The sequence below is a fragment of the Xenopus laevis genome, chromosome 9_10L (assembly GCF_017654675.1).
Source record: "Xenopus laevis strain J_2021 chromosome 9_10L, Xenopus_laevis_v10.1, whole genome shotgun sequence".
In the NCBI taxonomy this organism is placed as follows: domain Eukaryota; kingdom Metazoa; phylum Chordata; class Amphibia; order Anura; family Pipidae; genus Xenopus; species Xenopus laevis.
Window position 1 is genome coordinate 130,940,569 of NC_054387.1, and position 19,119 is coordinate 130,959,687.

Here is a 19,119-nt window from a genome sequence, read left to right on the forward strand (position 1 = left end):
CCACATACAGCAGCACATTTCTCACCCACTTAATTCAATCTTGCCCACTCCCACACCTTTTGTATTACTCTCTTCCCTTTATAGTGTATGCTCTTTTGCATAGGGCCTTCCTCACCTTTTGTACCGGTATTGATTGTGATGTATGTAACTCCATATGTTCTATGTATAGAATTAGTTGTATAATCACATTTACTTTACAGTGCTACGCAATATGTTGGCGCTATATAAATACATGTTAATAATAATAATACATGAACGTTATATAACAAGGAAGTGGTGTGGATCTGCCAGCTGGCATTTATTTATGGCATTTAATATCTCATTTGCATTAATACAGCTTGGCAAGTCACTAATGAAACCTTAAGCTGTTTGGCTTCCATTGTGCACACTCTGCTGAGCCATATCCATACTTAGAAGGACACCGCCAAATCCTTAGCTATGATATATTGGTTTTAGGGTGGAATTGCATGATGACCCCCACGCTGGTCACTTTCTAGAGCTGATCACTGTAAAGCCAGAGTCTGTCTGTAATAGTTGGTGAAATACTAGACTCCCATTCTGTGCTACAAATCTGTGACTTAGTGGGACCAATGCAATTATGAGCCGTGTCAAGAATATCTGTCATTGCTTGTTCTAAAAGCTTTTACATTTTTGGTACACTTTGTAGACTGCCGAGAGGTCGACTTACGATCTGTGACTACACAACTTACAACAACATTGTGTTAGTGCCCCACAAATGCAAGTATGCAGTTTTTAAAAAAATGCAAGTTGCTAATATCCTACCAATAAAATTTACTTTAGTTTGTGTGTAAATGTGAAAGGGACCTAAAAGTATAAGTGTCACTGGGACAGGGACTGGTGAGAGAAAAATCTATGCAAATGATTGTGGCACAAAGAAAGTGTTATTGCAAAAAAAAAAAAAAAATAAACCACAAAAGTTTGGTCAGTCTAAAAGGTCATCGAAATGTGAACTTTTCCTTTAAGATCATTATTGATCATTAGCAATTTATATAGCAACTTACACAACTCTTTACATTAATAGTCGACAAACAGAGGTCATACAATTGTTTAACAAACAAGGGTTACACCTGCTCGCAATGAACTTAAAGGAGAAGGAAAGGCTAAAACTAAGTAAGCTTTATCAGAAAGGTCTATATAAATACACCAGTAACCCCTCAAAGTAATGCTGCTCTGAGTCCTCTGTCAAAAGAAACAGCACATTTCTTTCCTTCTATTGTGTACTCATGGGCTTCTGTTTTCAGCTTGAACCTCCAGGGCTAGGGCTTGAGCATGCTCAGTTTGCTCCTCTCCTCACTTTTCCCCCTCCTTCCTCCTCTCCCTGCTGTAATCTGAGCCCAGAGCTATGAGTGAGCAGGGAAAGACTCAGAGAGGAAGTGATGTCACATCAAGCTAATATGGCAGCTGCTATCCTAAACAAGCAGAAGTTCTAGTGCTGTTTTCTCAGGTATGGTAAAGCATTCTACAGAATAAATAGTGTTATTGCTTGTACTATTGTGGCTAATCTATTGGCAATAAACTGCTTCGATAGATTTCCTTCTCCTTTAAAGGGGTGGTTCACCTTAAAGTTGGCCATACAGTACACAGGCTGATAAAAGCTTCTGATAGACTGAGTCGACAGCTTATTGGCTCGTGTATGGGGCCCTCCAACTGACTTCCCTAATCAATAACTGGCTAAAAGTCGAGCCAGATGTCGATCAGGCATGGCTAAAAATCCTGTTGGATCACAAACCACATCTGTTTGTTGATGTTGTCCCGCGATCCCACTGCCAGTATTCCTTTCATTATGATCAGATCCTTGGGCCCTAGTGCCCACGATCAGATCAGCCCGATATTGTCCACCTCCAGGTGGGCCTATTAGACAGATACACTCGTTTGGGGATGTTGCCAAATGACCGGATATCTCTATGTACGGCCACCTTTAACTTTTAGTATGATGTAGAGAGGGATATTTTGAGACAATTTGCAATTGTTAAAGGTATGTAAAAGTATGTAAAGGCAATTATTTTATTATTTGTGGGTTTTGAGTTATTTAGCTTTTTATTCAGCAGCTCTCTAGTTTACAGTTTCAACAGTCCTAGCAAAATGAAAATCACCTGGGGGCAGGCACTCGGAGCGCTTTGTTTTCCAAAGTCGCCCGAAGTTTCCTCGTGAGGCCATTACTGGCGACATTGGAAAACGAAGCACTCCAAGTGCCTGCCCCCAGGCCATTTTTATTTTAGCAGACGGAAGGCAGATCAGGGAGATTAGTCGCTGCGAAGAAGAAGAGGAGATTTGTCGCTTGGCAACTGATCTCCCCGAATCTGACCCTAAAGAGTGACAGATGTTTATCAGAGCACAAGTCACATAACTGGGGGCAGCTGGGAAACTGACAATATGTCTAGCCCCATGTCAGATTTCAAAATTAAATTTAAAAACATCTGTTTTTTATATTTTTAAGAAACAGATTTCAGTGCAGAATTCTGCTGGAGCAGCACTATTAACTGTGTTTTTTGTTTGTTTTTTTTTTAATTTCCCATTACAGTATCCCTTTAATTGTCATGTTGACTGGAAGAACAACAATGCCAGGACAGTAAAATGACATTAACAGTTTAAAATTTGCTTCATAACTGTTTCTTAGCACAGATTGTCGACAACCCAACCAGAAATGATGCTGTATCTATAACAACTCAAAATGTATAGCAATTGTGCAGAACTTTAACACCCTAATATCAGTACAGTGCAACTGGGACATCAGGTTTTCCTATAAAACCCCACAATAAGTTTGATTTTCCTAGTTCATTCCTTAAGAAAAGATATTGAAGCATTAAGGAGCATCCTGTGCGGCTGAATAAAGAGGAGATAATTTTTAAAGCTACAATTTGGAGGTTTCACACATATTTGTGGGCTTATAAATATTAAGCAGCAATATATAATCCAAAATTAGAAAACAAAGTGTTTCAACCTGGATTATCAAACATATTTAATGTTCTGCATATGCACAATTACTTATAGACTGATCATTTTTGCATTAGAAGAAAAAGAATATATGCAAATATACAAGGAAGCTAAAGGATAATTATAGTAAACTTTTAATGGCAGCTCTAAATAAAGGTGATTGAACAGCAATGGAATGCAATGAAAAATAATGAATACCCAAGAGAGGTTGGAGGCAAGTGCATTGCCCTCCGTTACTACAATTGTGCTTGAATTATGGCTAAGAACTAAGTAAAAAAACTTTGCAACATGCATGTTGCACATTACACATTGTACTTGGGGTCAGGTTGCAGTTTTCGGGTTTGCTGAACTGAATTATGGTCATTGGGTTGGTATTTCTTTCATGTTATCCGCATATACTTATGGCTACTAAGAGCACAAACTATTATTCTTTGTTTTGTCACCTTGCCTGATTATTGGTAGGTCAATTCAATCTGATCTAATTGTTTAGTTGCCAGGCTCACATTAAGATCACAAGGTCCTCACTCACTCAATGGGATCTTTTTCTTCCAATGAGTGAGCCTTAAAGATTGGCCAAATTGGGGATGTTCACGCTGGAGAAGAGGCGCTTAAGGGGAGATATGATAACTATGTATAAATATATAAGGGGATCATATAATAATCTCTCTAATGATTTATTTACCAGTAGGTCTTTCCAGCTGACACAAGGTCACCCATTCCGATTAGAAGAAAAGAGGTTCCAGCTAAATATTGGGAAGGGGTTTGTTACAGTGAGAGCTGTGAAGATGTGGAATTGTCTCCCTGAATCAGTTGTACAGGCTGATACATTAGATAGGTATAAGAAGGGGTTGGATGGTGTTTAGCAAGTGATGGAATACAGGGATATGGGAGATAGCTCATAGTACAAGTTGATCCAGGGACTGGTCCCATTGCCATTTTGGAGTCAGGAAGGAATTTTTTCCCCCTCTGAGGCAAATTGGAGAGGCTTCCGATCTGGTTTTTTTTGCCTTCCTCTGGATCAACCGGCAGTTAGGCAGGATAAAAGGTTGAACTTGATGGACGTGTGTCTTTTTTCAACCTAACTTACTATGTTACTATGTAGATATTAACTGGGTAAGCCTTTGTTTCAGAACCATACAAAATCCAAAAATCAGGCAACATAGACATGGATTGAAACAGAGGAACCTAAAACCTGTACAAAGACCCTTCTAAATCTCTGGACTGATGAAAGATACATGCCCTGCACAATCATCTGATATTTTTTTTCCTGTAAATCCCATAACTAAAATCTCCTGACTGTATACCTGGTGCCTTCATGCAACACCTCCCTCAATGGAGAAAACTCCCTCAAAACTGAATAGGAACTTTAGTCAAGATTAAGCAGGAGGCGGCTCTGGGTGATTGAAGAAAAATCAAGAAAAACAGAGAAAAGAGAGAAGGGTAATTAATGTTATTAAAAATTACCGGTGAAACATGCAGCATTACCGTAATTATAACAGCAATGGATTAAAATGCATCATTACACAATAATATCATGCTCTTGGTATCTGTAAACAAACTGATCTCTACCCAATCAACTTCTTTGATTCAAAAACAAAATACATCCCATCTGTTCCCAGGTTTTCAACCTAGATTGCCCTTTTATTATGAGTTGCAGCCTCCAGAACCTCCCTACCAATCCCCAGCTTTATCCAGCCTCACATTGTTATATACATGTATGGGAACTGTTATCCAGAATGCTCGAGAGCTGGGGGTTTCCGGATAAAGGATTTTTCGTTATTTGGATTTTAATACTTTACTAAGCCCTGAATGCAAAAATCATGAAAAATTCCTGATTATTTTTATAAAATCTGGCTTTTAAAAAATCACGTATTTTTCTGAATTTATAAAACCCAGAGGCTGGAAAATTCCGAATCCGAAATCCCGGCACTCAGACCTGTCAAGGTTGCATATAAGTCAATGGGAGAATTCCCAATGATTTTATTGATTTGTGCTGGGTCTCGTGCCAAACCCCAAAGTTTTCGGAGATTTCGGGCAAAAATCTGAGGTTTCGGGTGAAAATTCAGAAAAAAACGTGAAAAACGTATGAAACCTCCAAAAATTCTTGAAAATCAGAATTTTTACCGCAAAGCAAATTTTCGGGAAAATGTAATAATAATGAAGCATTAAAAACCCGAGCGACTTAGATCGGAGTTTGTAGCAGCCCATAGTGAGATAAATTCGGACCTTGATAAATAACCCCCTTAGTCTACTAGAAAATCATGTAAATATTTAATAAACCCAATAGGCTGGTTTTGCTTCCAATAAGGATGACTTATTTTTTAGTTGGGATCAAGTACAAGCTACTGTTTTATTACTACAGAGAAAAAGTAATCATTTTTAAAAAAAATGTGGTATTGGAGTCTATGGAGACAGCCTTTTCGTAATTAGGAGCATTCTGGATAATGGGTGTCTGGATAACGGATCCCATACTTGTACTACAGGTTAAAATGCCTTTAAGAATGGCTTGGATGATTTTTTTGGACAGACATAATATCAAAGGCTATTGTGATACTAAACTCTATAGTTAGTATAGATATGGGTACCGGTATGTAACCAGTCAGACCGATAAAGATGGTAAATTATGCCAATGTTATTAATAGAGAAAATATAGAGGCAGATTGGTAATTAGAAATGTCATCTATAAAAAGAGGGGAATTTAATAATGGGCTGTTGATACCAGGAGAGACTGGGAGTGTTTTATATGTAGTTAATGAAGATTTCATGTATAAATTAAGAAACTGGTCTGGTGACCCTCCCACAATATAAAGTAAATATATAGCCAGTCTCTGTACTCAGTGGCCATAGAACAGACAATAATCATGAACTGGTTCCATTTGTTCACAGCTCTGCTCCTTCTGAACTTGGGTAAGTGTTATTATAATCCATAAATCCTAGGTCTGGACACAAGCACGAGGTTTAGGTATCTCTTTGCTTAAAAAATTTGATTTCTTTCCCTTAAGTTCTCATTTTAAGAATGTGTACATTGCATAAACAGGGGTACAAAAGAAAGATCTTATTAATAGGGCATGGAGAAGTCCTAAAGATAAATTATGTCATTAAATCTATTATACTAAAACATACTATATTACAGTTATGGGATCTGTTATCTGGAAACCAGTTATTCAGAAAGCTCTGAATTACAGAAAGACCATCTCCGATAGACTCCATTATATAGTGAATAAAGTACCCCCTCTTGTAAAATATGAGGATATTATAAGTTACCGAGGAGTTTCATGACCATATAAAAACACAAGGCCGAAGGCCGAGAGTTTTTATACAGGTCATGGAACTCCGAGATAACTTCTATCATCCTCATATTTTGCAACTGGGGGTACTTTATTATAATACACAAGTTTCAGGGAGTCGTGACAGAAATGACATCAGAACTCACCGTTTATAAGGATATAATTTACAAGATATTCATGGCTTTTGTGTATTATATAGTGAATAAAGTACCCCCTCTTGTAAAATATAAGGATATTATAAGTTACCGAGGAGTTTCATGACCATATAAAACCACAAGGCTGAAGGCCGATTGTTTTTATACAGGTCATGGAACTCCGAGGTAACTTCTAATATCCTCATATTTTGCAACTGGGGGAACTTTATTTATTATAATACACAAATTTCAGTGAGTCATGTGACTGAAATGACGTCAGAACTCACCATTTATAACTGATGACATCAGAACTCACCGTTTATAAGGATATAATTTACAATATATTCATGGCTTTTGTGTATTATAATGAAACAATCCAAATTTTTAACAACAATTTCCTTTTTCTCTGTAATGATAAAAAAGTGACTGGTACTTGATCCCAACTAACCAGCCAATTGGGTTTATTTAGGGGGTTATTTTCTGGTTGAGGTTTTTTGGTGGAAAACTCGATTTTTTTTGTGGAAACAAACACTCGAATGTTTCAAGATTTATTATACCCCACTGCTGCTAAAATTCCGAACCTGAAAATCCAACCATCTGAAAACCTGTCAAGGTCATGTAGAAGTCAATGGTAGATGTCACTTTTACAATTTGAAGATATTGTGATCTGAACTGGGTTTGGTCCGATAATCAAAAAATATTGGGGTTTTCAGATGATAACCTGAAAAATTTAGCAATTTGAGCGTCAAATTAAAAAAAAATGTACAATTCGAGTTTTTGCTCGAAATTGTATTGATAAATAAGTTAAAATCATTGATGGGAGTTTGGTTTAATAAAAAGATGAGATACATTTTAGTAAACCCCAGGTCCTGAGCATTCTGGTTAACAGGTCCCATACCTATATTTTACTTCATTAAAAACAGCTACCACCTTTATTTTTACCCATTCTCTATATATTTAGACACACTTGTTATGGATTAGCCCCAGTATATAAGATACATTTTATCAGAAAGTGGTAGAATGTTGTTGGCTTGCTGCTTATTTTTATTTTATTTTTAGGGATCTATGGATCTGCTGATGAAGAAGACAATGAGCCAAGTAAGCCCGTAATATAATATATAATGTACATTTTGCTTCATACATTGTGGATACACCTGAAGCATATATTTTATGTAACTGTTGGAAAGGATTGTCACAAGCAGATTTTGGATTCAATTTTAATATCTCCAGGATAAAAGAGAACAATATCTTTTAATTTTAATACATGGGTTGTAAAGGCCTTGGTTATATTTAACCATAACTTTATTTTGAAATACATTGCAGGGCTCATTTACCAATTATATGGGCAAACTGAAACAAAACTGAGGCCATCTATAGAACACATACTTAACACAATACTAGGCAATTGGGGAAGTTTCAGTGATGCCCATATGCAGGCCACCTATCTCCCCATTGTGTGCTGCAGCACCAAACTCAGACAATGCAGTTTCAGAGTTGGGGTGCAACCCAGAGGGTTAGGTGCAGTACATATACTCTGTTAGGTGCAACTCATTTTGTGTGCTTTTCTTTGTAAAATAAATATAGCAACTTAAGTACACATTTTACTCCACTTAAATGTCAAATTTGGCCCAACACTACTGTTATGAATTCCCCCAGTAATCACATCTACAACACTGGTAGGCTGCAACTTCTTAGCCAGGGATGTAGAAAACCACTAAAATGTTTGAATGGACCACTAAAACCATTACACTAATGTTCAAAGCCCTTGCCAATGTTTCACTACCGTTACACATGAGGTGAGTGTGTTCTCATCCACGTACAAAAAAACTGCTCTAAAAAATAAGTGAACTGGATGGCTCTTCAGTGGAAAAGTCTTGAGAACCACCTTTGCCACAAGGCTAGCTCAAGAGACCCTCCCTTTATACAAATCCCCCAACAAGAAGTCTTTGGTCAGGGGAAATAGTCTTCAGATCCTCCTTGGTTAGGAAGCTTGCCCCAGTGAAGGGGGCATGGGCTTAATGGCCTCATATCCCCTGTAGATCTTCAGCATGGAGCCCTGTTTTGTTTTTAATTTCTTTATTTTTCTCATTATTGAATCTCGAGTTGTGCTTCAGGTCACCCAGTGCAAAGTGTTGCATGGACACAAGTGCTCAGGGTGCAAATTGACTTAAAAATCCCATAAAAACATCAGCCATCCAGCCAAAGTGCAGGATAAAAAAAAGAGTTCTTCAGACCCACCTTTGCTCAAAGGCTTGGGGGTGGGTCCTTTTCTCCATTCCCCTCCTGTCCAAAGATGTAAAACGGGTCAGGAGTCTATGGTCCTATGTGGAAGCCGAACATCAATTGCGCCCTCACTGGCCGGGGTTCAGGGGGAGAAGAAGACTAATGGCCACACATCTCCCCTCTAAATTAGTGCCAGGAGATATTGCACCAAATCCTTAAATAGTGTAAAAAATGTTATAAAAATAGTGCAACTTTGTACACCCCCCTGATCTGCCGGAATTTAAAAATTAAGAGCAAGTGATCAAATCATAAAGTGAGGATACACTCAGCCCACTACCCATGCCACCATGGGTTTGCAAGTCCAGGGGCGCTAGTAACTTGAGATTCATGACCTATTTGACCTTTGGCGAGAGGATCAAGCTGGTCTTTGCCTCACCAGTAAGAAAAAATCCTCAGCATATCCCTTTGAATTTACAATATGCAAGCCTATTTTCAAGCACTTATTTTTGTTTTTTATTTTATTTTTTTAAATCGAGAATATTTTTAGACTTTCTATTTATCCCTTTATATTCAGGCACATATAAATACACATCCTCAAGCAACTAAATTACATTACCGCCATACGTGCTGTTTACTTTTTTTTTTGCATGCATGCATTTTTGGTGAGGAGGTTCCATCTACCATGCACCTTATCTTTCTCTACTTGCTACAGTCTGTGGGAAACCTGTGGTTGCGCGCAGCCGCATTCTCGGAGGGCGGGATACAATGAAGGGGAAGAATCCTTGGCAAGTGATTGTGTGGCTTCCTGGTAAACGCCATTGTGGTGGAACCCTCATCAGCAGCAACTTTGTTGTGACTGTAGCTCATTGTTTGGAAAGGTCAGTATGTGTGTGCTTGGGTAGCCCAAGAAAGAGGGAACAGATATGACCCACTAAGTTAATAATAGTGGGTGGTTCCACCTTGTAATACATAAAAATCTATATGTGAGTGAGTTGGTGTCCCATGTAGGATTTAAGGTCAAGGACCATCGTGGCTATTTAGGGTCAGACAAGACCATCTGTATAATCATGTGTGGAGTTGAGTAAATACTCACTTTGTTCAGACAATTGCAGATGGAGAAATACAGTGGGAGGTCTGTTTTTTCTTCAGTGGGATCATAACAAGTATCACACTGTTCTAACTGGTCTTTATTATTTCTTAGTTCAAATCCCACCTCTGTTATTGTCATCCTCGGGGCCTACAAAATAACTGGAAACAACAAAGAGGAAGTTCCTGTTTCACTGAAAAGGATCATTGTACATCCTAAGTACAACAGAACAGATTTAACAGCTGACATTGCCCTTCTTGAGCTTGCCCGGGATGTGCCCTTCACAAATGTCATTCTTCCAGCCTGTCTGCCTACACCTTCCAATGAATTTCTGCCTGGCTATAGTTGTATAGCGACTGGCTGGGGAGACACTCAGTTTAATAGTAAGTATATTCTTCCTTTCAGTTTATAGTGTCCATTTTCATTCTTCTGTTCTTAGAAGAATAGTCCTACAAGCATGCTTAGATACCATCTAGAGATTTCAGTGGAGGTTTAATGCTTCAGGAAGAGTAAATTATATCTTAGAGCCACTAAATCTATGGCATGTTTAGAAATTATTATTTGCCCTTCTTGAGTAGACTACACAGCAAGATTCTGACCTTAGATTGTAAATTCCTCTAGGCAGGGATTGATATGAACGCTGGATAATCTCTGCCTTCAGAATATGCACATGCGCATGACATTGGATTAAGTGAACACTGGGTGAGCTGGGAAATTTGATGATTATGTATAAGAGATGAGTGTACCCCAATATGGCTGCCCTCACTAAGAAAAAAATACTTGATAAAATATTATTGTTAACCCCATATTAAGTGCCGGCTCTTATAGGTGTCATTTAATATATTCTGATTATCATTACTGTTGTCCCTGTTGTTTTTTTTGTTTGTTTTTTATTCTAAGTATTCTATGTGTTATTCACATAAGATTAAGGAGATTTTGTAATAAAGGGCACTAAGTTTGGCCAGGAGCAGTAATCCATAATGAATATAGTGCCTTTTAGGGTTGCTACCTGTCCAGTTTTGACCCAGACAGACTGGTTTTTGGGAGGGCTGTTTGGGTTAATACTTCCTGCCCAAATCTGGTGATCAGCCAATCACAGATTGCCACGTCATAGCTCCACCGACCAAAAGGTGGTGGTAAGGCTTTATCGACTGTGTGCTGAAAACAGTGACATTTAATACTGAAGCCCTCTAGTGGCTGGAGGTATACTTAGCACAATTGTAAGGTCAAATACAATAGAGTTAGATAGCATCTTTTGGCAGCTGCATCATACACATTTAATGTTAAAGGAGGAGGTCATGCATATACTTTATGTGTATCAAAATATCGTTCATAAGATGATATTTTACAGTTTCGGGGTCTCTAATAGTTTATTTTCTAATGGGTCATTTTCTTCTTACAGGTACCAAGCCGAGGCCTATCATTCTACAAGAGGTGGAATTGCGCTTGATAAGTGTACAGCATTGCAGGACATTATACAGCCCTGAGAAAAACGGAATTCTCATTACAGATGACATGATATGTGCAATGGATATCCATGGAGGAAGGGACTCTTGCACGGTTAGTGATAGTATGGATAAATCCTCATCTAGCTTCATGATCGAGAACATTTTTTCTTGTATATGGGGGTCTAAGAATTAATGTATTTTTAGTATTGTCAAATTGTAGTAAAGGTGGTGGTAAATTTTAAAGCTCATTATCAGGAAAGTTTGTGTCCTTTGGTTGTTGACCTAAAAAGTTAAACTATATCAGGAAGCCTTTACTATTATCTATTAACATCATATTTACCATTATATCTAATGTTTCCTTAGAGGGCAGGTCACTTCTTAAGCTCAACCCAGGTTGAGCTTGAATTAAGGAGGGAATAATTACGACTAACATTTGTTTTATCAGTGGTCCTAAACAAAATCTTTGATTTATCAAAATCAGAGGCTTCTCTTGTCTGTTTGGGAACACAGCCCCTATTTTGCCAAATGGGAATAAAATAAATCTGCAGATTGAACATTTAAAGGATAAGATTACAGATATTAAAAAAGAAAAAACTGAAACAGTGGGCACATTTATCATCACTGGGCAAATCAGTAAAAACAAGCTGCTAGTAGAAAAATCAATGCAGCAATTGGATTGGTTTCCATGGGTTACTGCCCATGGGAAACTTTGCCCAGTGTTGATAAATGACCCCCAATATCTTTTATGAAGAAGGCTTGGGGCCTAGGGTGCACCACAAGATCCTTCATTTCTTTATTAGCCTGACCACCAGTCCCTGTACTTTTAATACATTGGGTACTGGACACCAAAACTGTACTATATACTTTAGACTGGGCCTTACTGTTGATTTGTACATAATAGATTCATTTTCTTATTTAATTTGTCTAAACTTTCTCTGTCTATCTAAACTTTTCTCTCATTTTGGCTCTCAGTGCTGTTATCTACTATGGTCTACTCCAGCTCAGTCTGTTGTTTACTCTACAAACAGACATATCTCCATCTCCATTAGGAGTTCCATTAAGCAGTCAGTATCATATGGGCAGCATTTTTTCTTATTTTCCACTTTGCTCCATAAGCTTTTTGATCAACAATGCCAAAGTTGACAGTTTAACTGATTTTGTGATACCAGCAGAATCAAATCAGGAAACTTTTTTATAGGGAATGCTGTGAATACAATTGCAAGGCACATGTTATCCTGAAAATTATTGAAATTATACACATTGTATTGTTGAATTTGTCAAAGGGCCTTCATCAAAATGTTTTTGTTTTCTTAAAAGGGTGATGGTGGGGGACCCCTGGTTTGTTATGAGAATGAGAGGTGGTACTTGGTTGGAGTGACCAGTTTTGGAATTGGTTGTGGAAAAGATCCCGGAGTTTACACTTCAATCCCTGCCTATGTAGACTGGATTCAGTCTTTCGTCACCGCAGCTTCTAGTGGTTTAGATGAGTAGGATCAATGCCTGGAGCTGCATTTGGGGCACTGAGCTGGGTGCCCCTTGTCTCTATTCTGGTAAGATGTATATATTTATTTAAATTTTTTTATCCTATTTCTGTTTTTTTATTCTCCAGCTTTTCTCTTTAGAAATATCAGTAATTACTATTACATTATGCCACGTACAGTAATATACATGGGATATTATGAAAAATATAACATAATACTGAAATTAGATATAGCCTAGTGGTTGTCTAGACGAGAAAAAAGGCAAATAAAAAAATGACATGATGGTTTATGACGGGGCTGTCCAACTAGAGGGCCTACAAACTGGATGTGGCCCTAAAAATGGGTTTTTATTACCCCACGTACAGTAATATACATGGGATATTATGAAAAATATAACATAATACTGAAATTAGATATGGCCTAGTGGTTGTCTAGACGAGAAAAAAGGCAAATAAAAAAGTGACATGATGGTTTATGATGGGGCTGTCCAACTAGAGGGCCTACAAACTGGATGTGGCCCTAAAAATGGGTTTTTATTACCCCACTTTTGCTTTAGGGCTATGGCTGCTTCATAGTATGACATTATCATTTTAATATAATCTGGCCCTTGAATATGATATATGAGAATGAATTAGCCCAATAATGAGTTGGACAGAGTTGGCTTATGATAGAATCATTGGTGAGTTCTATAACCACATAATGGGCCAGATTCAATTCAGTGAGAAAAAGTTATCGTGTGGTTTATCACGTAAAAAAACACATGGACGAGATTCAATTTGAGGAGAAAAACTTTTCTCCGAGTTAATTTCTAGGTTTTTTTTTTTTTTACTGTAGACTTCAATAGTGTTTTTGCATTATAAACCATGAGTTTTTCTGAATTGAATTTCATCTCAAATTGAATCTCGTCCACGAGTTTACACGTGATAATCCTTTTTTCTTGATGAATTGAACCTGGGCCAAAGGCTGAAAAGAACATAGGAGCTCTAAATGCTCAGTGAAATGCATGCTATTATACATGCTAGCCCATGTATGGCCATATTTAGTGCAAATCCCCAGTTATAGCATAATGAACCTTTAAATAATTTCATTGATTTTAGTAGCTTTAAGGTGGATCTTACTCAATTTTGGGACCAAAAAGCCCAGCATATTATTAACGTTACAGCATACTGTATTTGCTTGTATTCTAAACACATCTGTCCTTTATCCCCATGTCTGATTCCAGTGTCATAATGGGGCCTAAATGGCACAATAATCCCTGTATGTAAGATAAGAGCAAGATACCTAATGTGCTGGAAATCAGCTTTCTCATTGGCCAATTATTTCGCATTTATAATGACGTTTCTGATCAGTAATATTCTCATTGGTACATTATTTTGCTTTTAAAATTGTGCTTTTGGTGAGTCAAATTCACACCAGTGGTTTCTCTTAGCTATAATTATGTCACCACCTTCTATGAGTACTATAGGGTGCAGTGGGACAGCTTTATGGTTGAATTTAGATCCATTTGAAGACATGGTTCTCATCAATACAGAAAAAAACATCAGGAAAACCACAGGTCCCATGCATTCAATGTAAAAGATACTATTATTGTGTTGCAAATTGAAATGCAAATACATTATTTTATGTAATTTACAACACAACTAGGTGTCTGTCTTGGTGATGTTTGAAATCGAATCATAAAACTATCTATATAACAATAGCTAGAACTACCCTTTTGTTTCTGCATTTACTTCTTCATTAATGTTGCTCTTTCTTCCTACCTCAATGACCTTTCCCCAAACTATGGGTTTTATATGTATGTCCAGCATTAGCCTCAACACTAAGGGGGTTATTTACTAAAATCTGATTTTATCTCAGTTTCAATAAAAAAAAGCTAGACCAAACTCCCATCCCCGATTTTTCCTTATTTATCATTAAAATAACACGAAAAAATTGATCAGAGAAAAAACTCAATAAATAAAATCAAGTAAATACCCAAATCGTTTTTTCAGACTTTTCTCCCATATTGCTCAATTTTTTTCCCATGAAAACCCAGAATGTTTAGAATTATTGGGTAAAATCCAGCGCAAACCACTATATCTTCAAATTGGGATTGGGACATCTCCCATTGACTATACATGACCTCGACAGGCCTGAGATGACATATTTTTGGTTCCAGGCTTTTTTGCAGCTTTGGGGTATAATAATTCTCTAAAAAGTTGTTGCCACAAAAAGCCTTAAAGGAATTGTTCAGTGTAAAAATAAAAACTGGGTAAATAGATAGGCTGTGCAAAATAAAAAATGTTTCTAATATAGTTAGTTAGCCAAAAATGCAATGTATAAAGGCTGGAGTGATTTTATGTATAACAAGTCAGTCAGAACACTACTTCCTGCTTTTCAGCTCTCTTGGTTTACACTCACAGGTTACCCTGGTTACCAGGCAGTAACCAATCAGTGACTTGAGGGGGGGCCACATGGGTCATATCTGTTGCTTTTGAATCTGAGCTGAATGCTAAGGATCAATTACAAACTCACTGAACAGTTATGTCCCATGTGGCCCCCCTTCAAGTCGCTGACTAACTCAGAGTTATAGAGCTGAAAAGCAGGAAGTTGGATTCTGGCTGTTTTATTAGACATCTGTTCACTCCAGCCTTTATATATTATATTTTTGGCTAACTAACTATATTAGAAACATTTTTTATTTTGCACAGCCGATCTATTTACCCAGTTTTTATTTTCACACTGAACTATTCCTTTAAAGGGGTCACTCCTAAAGGGATGGCTCAGAACCTAAAGAAGGGTGATATATATACATGCCATCCACAATATACCCACCCCCTTCAGTGCAAAATGTTCTGGCCTAGGGTGCTATTATATTGAGCACCAGACCACCAACTTCTGTCTTAGGTGCTATTATATTGAGTACCAGGCCACCACCTTCTGTCTTGTGCCAGGGATCCGTTGCAGTTGTCCTGGGCCAGGCACATTTGCAGTAAAGTAAAACTTTTGATGTGGTACTATACTACTTAGCCTCAGGCCACTCCCTTCTGTGCCTGGCATGCATATGGCACCCCATGGTACCCCAGGCTGGTTAATGTTACAGAGAGGAGCAGTGCCAATGTTTGTGCTGAATAATAACATTTGGAATAGGAAATAGTTTGTAGCACATATATTAAATAAGATCTTGTATGCTTTTTATCATAGACTGACCCTATGAAACCTCTTTTTCTGTATCCTAGGTGTTACTACTTATTTGGGGTGGTGAGCTCTGGGTAGCCATATACCTCCCAGACTGGAGAGAGAGGACGTTCTTCTAGAGCCTTGACACATACTGCTTTATTATTATCTCAATAATCCGAAATGTTGTTTGGATGTAACCCCACATACTATGCCTGAAATGTTATCATTAAATAACTCAATATACAAGTCTTAACCACAAATCTGGACTTTATTTTGTTTTTTCTCATACAGTTATTGATACATAGACTATATCATGCTAATTCCCCGAATATATTTTATAAAGTGACATATAGGGGCACATTTACTTAGTTCGAGTGAAGGAATAGAATAAACTAAAACTTCGAATTTCGAATGATTTTTTTTGGCTGCTTCGACCACCGAATTGGCTGCTTCGACCTTCGAATTGAATGATTCGAACTAAAAATCATTCGACCATTCGATAGTCGAAGTACTGTCTCTTTAAAAAAAACTTGAAATGCAATTGAAAACATTTTGGAGAATATTAAAATATTGGCAACAGATCGCCATCCGAGCATTAGAAACTTCATGCTGTCTAAAAGTGAGACCATTAATCATCAATTCGATGTGTGGCACATCTGTAAGAGTCTGGTAAAGAAACTTACAGCTGCAAGCAAGAAATGAAAATGTAAAGATATAGCTGAAGGGATTGGACCCATAGCAAATCACTTGTGGTGGTCTTCACAAACATGTGATCAGAATGTTGATAATTTGTTAGATAAATGGAAATCAGTGCTATATCACATTGCAAATAAGCACACATTCAAAAATTTGAAAACGTACAAAAAATGCCAGCACAAAAGATTGACTGCAGCACAAAAAAAAGATAAAAAATGGATAACTACTACTCATCCTGCTTACAGCACTTTAGTATTCTGACCAACAAATTGCTCAACAAAGACATTTCTAAAATTCTGCCCCACGGGAGACCTAGAGAACTTCCACAGTAAGGTATTAAAGTACCACCGGCCGAAAAGAATTGCATTTAAAATGCTCGAACCATGTTGGCAGTGCTCTCTCATAACAAAAATGTTATTCGCCAACAGGCTACTATTCGTTGTTCAAAAAAATCGACATTACGGGGCAAATTCATCAAGGGTCGAATTTCGAGGGGTTAAATCCCTCGAAATTCGACTGGGGAATAGAATCGAATAGACAATTCGGGCGAATTTACGCGCTGGTGAATAGTCGAATTGGCGAATATTCGCCAGGCGAATAGGCGCTCGATCGAATATTCGCTCAAAGGATTTTCATTCGATAGAATGCCTTTTTATTCGTTCAAAAACTTGGAAAACAAGCCTATGGGACTTTCCCATAGGCTTTTAAAGCAATTCGGTTTTAGGTGGCGAAGAAGGCAGTCGAAGTATTTTTAATAGAGACAGTACTTCGAATGGACGAATAGTCGCAGCGTTTTTGCGCTCAATCCAGTACTTCGACTATCGAATGGCGAATAGTCGCAGCGTTATTGACACAAAAAAGGAACGGTTATTGACCAAGCCCCTGAATATGTTATTTTGATTTTTTTTACATAAAAAAATTCTTTTATAATAGTTTAAAATTGTACCTTCCTTTAGAAAAACTGTTAATTATTTTCATAGATGCACAGTGGTTTTGAATGATATTTATGTATCATACTGTATACATTTAAAATGTTGTTAACATTGATTTATAATACATTATTGTAATAATAAAAATACAACAAAAGAGAACAAACAGTTTTTTTTTATTTCAAAACGTTTGGAATATGATAAACAAGTTTTCAATAAATAAATAAATAAAATCGTAACATATAATAAATACAATAGTATAAATTAATACTGTAGATATTTACAGCCAACATTAAATTGTAACTAGACATTACAAAGGTCAAGAAAAACTAGTAATAAATCATATCCTCTGCAGAAAAATCCCCGGCAGTGAGGAAACCGACATATTTTCCTTTTGGGTCAGGAAAGGCTGCTCGAATGGCCGTAACGATGCATGATGGAATCACTTTACGGTTTCCGGCACCCAGATATCTATACACCCAAGCGGTGAAACTGCGATATGCAGCTCTTCTTATACCCCTGTTTAACGGAAGAAAAATATTAGTATATGTAATATATATCTAATATCATAAAAAATAATTGAAAAATACATACCGCATATATGCTGCCTGTTTGGGCTTCTTTTTCTGTTTATAATTTGTTATTTTATAGGCCCAGTCAGCCCGCTCTTTATTTAGAATATCATTGATGACACGATCCCAATGAATTATGCAAGAGGATTGCTCAGGTATTAGTGCCTGAATAGCTGGTTCCTCGTGACAGCATGTTGATTCCTTTTGTGTGTTCATTGGTGAACAATTTCCACAAAGGCACCAATCTGTTTTTCCTACTCGATTTTGATTTAGCTGTGTTGCATTTTCTTCTTCTTCTTCACTACTATCTTCTTCACCAGATTCTTGATCTTCATCAGCACTTTCTGTAAATGTAGTAGGAAAACATTCCCCAGCCTTTTTAACTTCAGGACATGTACGCATTCTCTTTATAAGGTCGTTATACTAAAATTAAAGTGAAAAAAGCAATTATTAATTGTGAAAGATAGTGTTCCATAAACCTAAGAAATAAGCAACAGGCTAACAACAAAATATGTATATTATAGTAATTAGCTATACATGGGCATAAAGGTGTAAGTGAGGTATGCAAACAGGGCCTGCACATGGTATTCTGGACAGTTGTACCTGTTCCAGCTCCAATCATAATGCCCCCTTTGGTACCTGTTCCAGCACCAATCATAATGCCACCTTTGGTTCCATGTTCCAGCTCTTATCATAATGCCCCCATTGGTACCTGTTCCAGCACCGATCATAATGCCACCTTTGGTACCTGTTCCAGCACCAATCATAATGCCCCCTTTGGTTCCATGTTCCAGCTCTTATCATAATGCCCCCTTTGGTACCTGTTCCATCACCGATCATAATGCCCCCTTTGGTACCTGTTCCAGCTCCAATCATAATGCCCCCTTTGGTACCTGTTCCAGCTCCAATCATAATGCCCCCTTTGGTACCTGTTCCAGCTCCAATCATAATGCCACCTTTGGTACCTGTTCCAGCTCCAATCATAATGCCCCCTTTGGTTCCATGTTCCAGCTCTTATCATAATGCCCCCTTTGGTACATGTTCCATCACCGATCATAATGCCCCCTTTGGTACCTGTTCCAGCTCCAATCAAAATGCCCCCTTTGGTACCTGTACCAGCTCCAATCATAATGCCACCTTTGGTACCT

At 37.6% G+C, this 19,119-nt stretch overlaps 1 protein-coding gene across 2 annotated transcripts; it reads left to right on the plus strand.

Moving 5' to 3' along the window:
* Nucleotides 1-5,790: 5,790 nt before the first annotated feature.
* Nucleotides 5,791-16,027, plus strand: LOC108703967 (serine protease 27). 2 transcript variants are annotated; one of them, XM_041577123.1, is made up of 7 exons: nucleotides 5,791-5,862; nucleotides 7,436-7,474; nucleotides 9,312-9,477; nucleotides 9,801-10,069; nucleotides 11,089-11,246; nucleotides 12,452-12,684; nucleotides 15,799-16,027. In XM_041577123.1, exons 1-6 carry the CDS (start codon nucleotides 5,817-5,819, stop codon nucleotides 12,623-12,625), a joined length of 852 nt encoding a protein of 283 aa, XP_041433057.1. In that variant the 5' UTR covers nucleotides 5,791-5,816; the 3' UTR covers nucleotides 12,626-12,684; nucleotides 15,799-16,027. The 2 variants fall into 2 exon arrangements, with proteins under 2 accessions (XP_041433057.1, XP_018095768.1); XM_018240279.2 differs by having other exon boundaries at nucleotides 15,834-16,027.
* Nucleotides 16,028-19,119: the final 3,092 nt, after the last annotated feature.